The sequence below is a fragment of the Charadrius vociferus genome, unplaced genomic scaffold (genome assembly GCF_000708025.1).
Source record: "Charadrius vociferus isolate BGI_N301 unplaced genomic scaffold, ASM70802v2 scaffold948, whole genome shotgun sequence".
NCBI lineage: Eukaryota > Metazoa > Chordata > Aves > Charadriiformes > Charadriidae > Charadrius > Charadrius vociferus.
In genome coordinates this window covers 26,095-28,839 of record NW_009649612.1, presented here as the reverse complement: position 1 = coordinate 28,839, position 2,745 = coordinate 26,095, and the positions used below count along the sequence as shown (strand labels likewise).

The window sequence follows — 2,745 nt, the reverse complement described above, 5'->3', positions numbered from 1 at the left end:
GCAGTTACCCATTCACAGGTAAATGCTCCAGTATCATACTACTTCTTACTCTTACCTCTCTGGCTCAACTAATTTAAATTCTTTTTCCATGCAGTAGCACCACTTTCCCAGGAGAAGGGTAAGCACTCCCACCTCAGAGAAGGCTGTAGATCAGTGCCTGGGACACTCTCTAGGGTGTGGGAGACAAATTCAGCCACTTTAGACCAAGCAGAAAAACAAACTACATTCCTTACTTTCCTGGCAAGAAACTACTAAACATTTTTGGAAAAAAAACTACCACAAACCATGAAATTACACAATGCTCCATGTACTCTGATCACTAAAAATTGAATGAGGACAGCTGAAAATGTTATATACAATAGTTTGGGGATTACTAATTGGTAGCCACCTAAGTTACTGTAGAAAAGCTCTAGGGCAATTTGAAGTATGGCTTCAAAGATGAAAATAAACCTCCTCCCTTCTAACAGTACAACTTTGGCCCGAACTCTGGAAGAAAATGCAAGGTTTCTAATCCTTACTGGAAATAATAGTATGCTTTCAGCCCAGTCTTACATGTTTAAATCTAGGCTAAGGATTAAACTTAAGACACAGGTCTCTCCTCTCTGTGCCCTAGTGACTGAAGAGGGCTTCTGTTCACTTTTTTGGTTTATGATCCTATCAAGAGGTGCCTGGTGCTCCCCAAGATTGCACAGAAAACAGACATTCAACCTGGCATTCTGGATTCTGCTCAGCAGGAGGAGTCTGCTGAAGCCCTTTTGCATATCTGAATTTAGCTTCACAAGCACTCAACAGTTAACAGCTCACCAAGACACTTACCTGTTCTTCCCTTTTCTGTTTCCGAAGCTGGATTCCCTCCTCCTCTCTGCGTCTGCGCATTTCTTGGGGATTAAGTGCATTATTCTTGTAGCTTTTCATTCTGAAGTTATCTTTACCCGGGCTTGCCATGTTGTCTATTAAAAAAAGAAAAATTACTCCAAAAGGCCAAACCTTGCAAGGCAAACCTGCTATCTCTTGTACTACAAAAGGATCTAGGGCAGCAGCTATATATTCCTGTAAATGTTTGCAATGCCAAGTTCATCAACAAAAATCTCTAAAGTAAAAATCAGAGAAAAAAAATCTTTGCCTAGACAGGCATTTCTAAACCATAGATTAAACTAACGGTTCATCTCAGGGATCAGATACTTCACTAAAGGGCATAAGCAACTGCAAAAAGAAATTGTGTGTCTTACAAGCAAACTGAGAAACAAAAAGGAAAAACATTACATTGCTAAATTTTTATTCTGTCAGCAAGCAAAGGAATTTGCTTCCTCCTCTCACAAAAGAGACATTAAATGTATTTAAAAATAAGGACAAATCCAAGAAGAAAACCTGTAGAAATTGCTGCTTCATTTAATATCTTACTGCATTGTTTCTTTATTTTTTTTTTAAGATGCCTATCTTGCAAACATAACACAGGATCTAAAGGTTATGCTGCGTTTCCTTCTACACTGTACGCAGAAAAAACTGCAGAAAAATAAATTCAGAGTCACTAGCACCCAGATAGGCATAGTCTTTTCCATTTCAAACTAACAAAATGATTGACTCATTCTAATTAACAGGTCTTTTGATGGATTAGAGAATTAGAATCTGACTGTCATTTCAGGCATATCAGTTATGAAAAGATAAAAGCGATAAAACATGATTCTGTCACTGAAATGATCAAACTGACTGACTGAAAAGGGTTGTTAACAGCACGGTGCTAGTTTTTAAAGTTAAAACTGTAGTCACCATCTGAGAAAATAACTGTTGAAAACATGATTTAAGACTCTACATGAACTCTCACTTGTCTGGAATTCTTCCACAACAAGAAGACATCTGAACTACAGCTCTTCAGCTGTGCACAATTCTCTATCAAATTCCATGCTGAGACTATTTATTTATTTATTTTAATATATCAGCAGTAGCAAGGACTGCTGAGCAATAAACACAAGCTATGAGAGCAAAACAGTCTGCAGACTCGGGCAGACATCAACATGACGCTCCAAGGACTCAGCAGCCTGTTTTATCCAAATACATTTGTTTCACAAGAGCCTTAGTAAATTACTACCATCTCTGGACCACAATGCTAAGCGTGCCACCGTCTAAAGCAATTTTCTAGTAATTGTCCTGCAACTTTTGAGGTACATTTAAGATCATTTTTCCAACAACGCTACTGGCTTAACTAGTCCTAGAACACCATCACTTCCTTAATCATTCATGCCTTGATAATTTAGTTGTGCCAATAAAACTGTCAGGCCAAGCAATGAACCAAACAAGAGAAGCGTGCATTCAAAGTAACCCAGTTTATGTCACCAGCTCTATGAAGAGTTGCAGAGGCACAACTACGAGGAAGCCCTCATCAAAAGTGTTTTCAAGAAGAAAAGCTTATGAATTTATAGCTTCATTTTCCCCACAAGGGTTTTAGTATAGACGTCGTAAGGGAAAAAAGACTGGCAGTCCCTGATCTATTCAGGCTTCACGGGTAGATGTAGACCCGAGGAAGTCGGCACCTCTGCTCTGCAAAACTACGCGCGTTTTAACACTAAATCCCTCCACCCATCACACCCTGCATCTCGCCCACTTTTTGTGCCTAGACTAAGACCTATCCTACCCATCGCTCTTTTCCTCCCTGCTTACACAAGGCTCCCTAAATACACAAGGCCCTTTGCTCTGCCACCCCTTCACTCCCCGGCCGGCGGCGCCGGGGGCGGCCGGAGGCTGCCCGCA

General features: G+C 40.3%; 1 protein-coding gene across 2 annotated transcripts in view; it reads right to left on the bottom strand.

Moving 5' to 3' along the window:
* The window catches only part of KPNA5 (karyopherin alpha 5 (importin alpha 6)), a 16,847-nt gene extending 15,902 nt beyond the window's left edge, over window positions 1–945 (bottom strand). For both annotated transcript variants that reach the window (XM_009890486.1, XM_009890487.1), the window contains exon 1: window positions 817–945. In XM_009890486.1, the coding sequence (XP_009888788.1) occupies window positions 817–945 (129 nt within the window). The remainder of the gene's footprint in view (window positions 1–816) is intronic.
* Window positions 946–2,745: the final 1,800 nt, after the last annotated feature.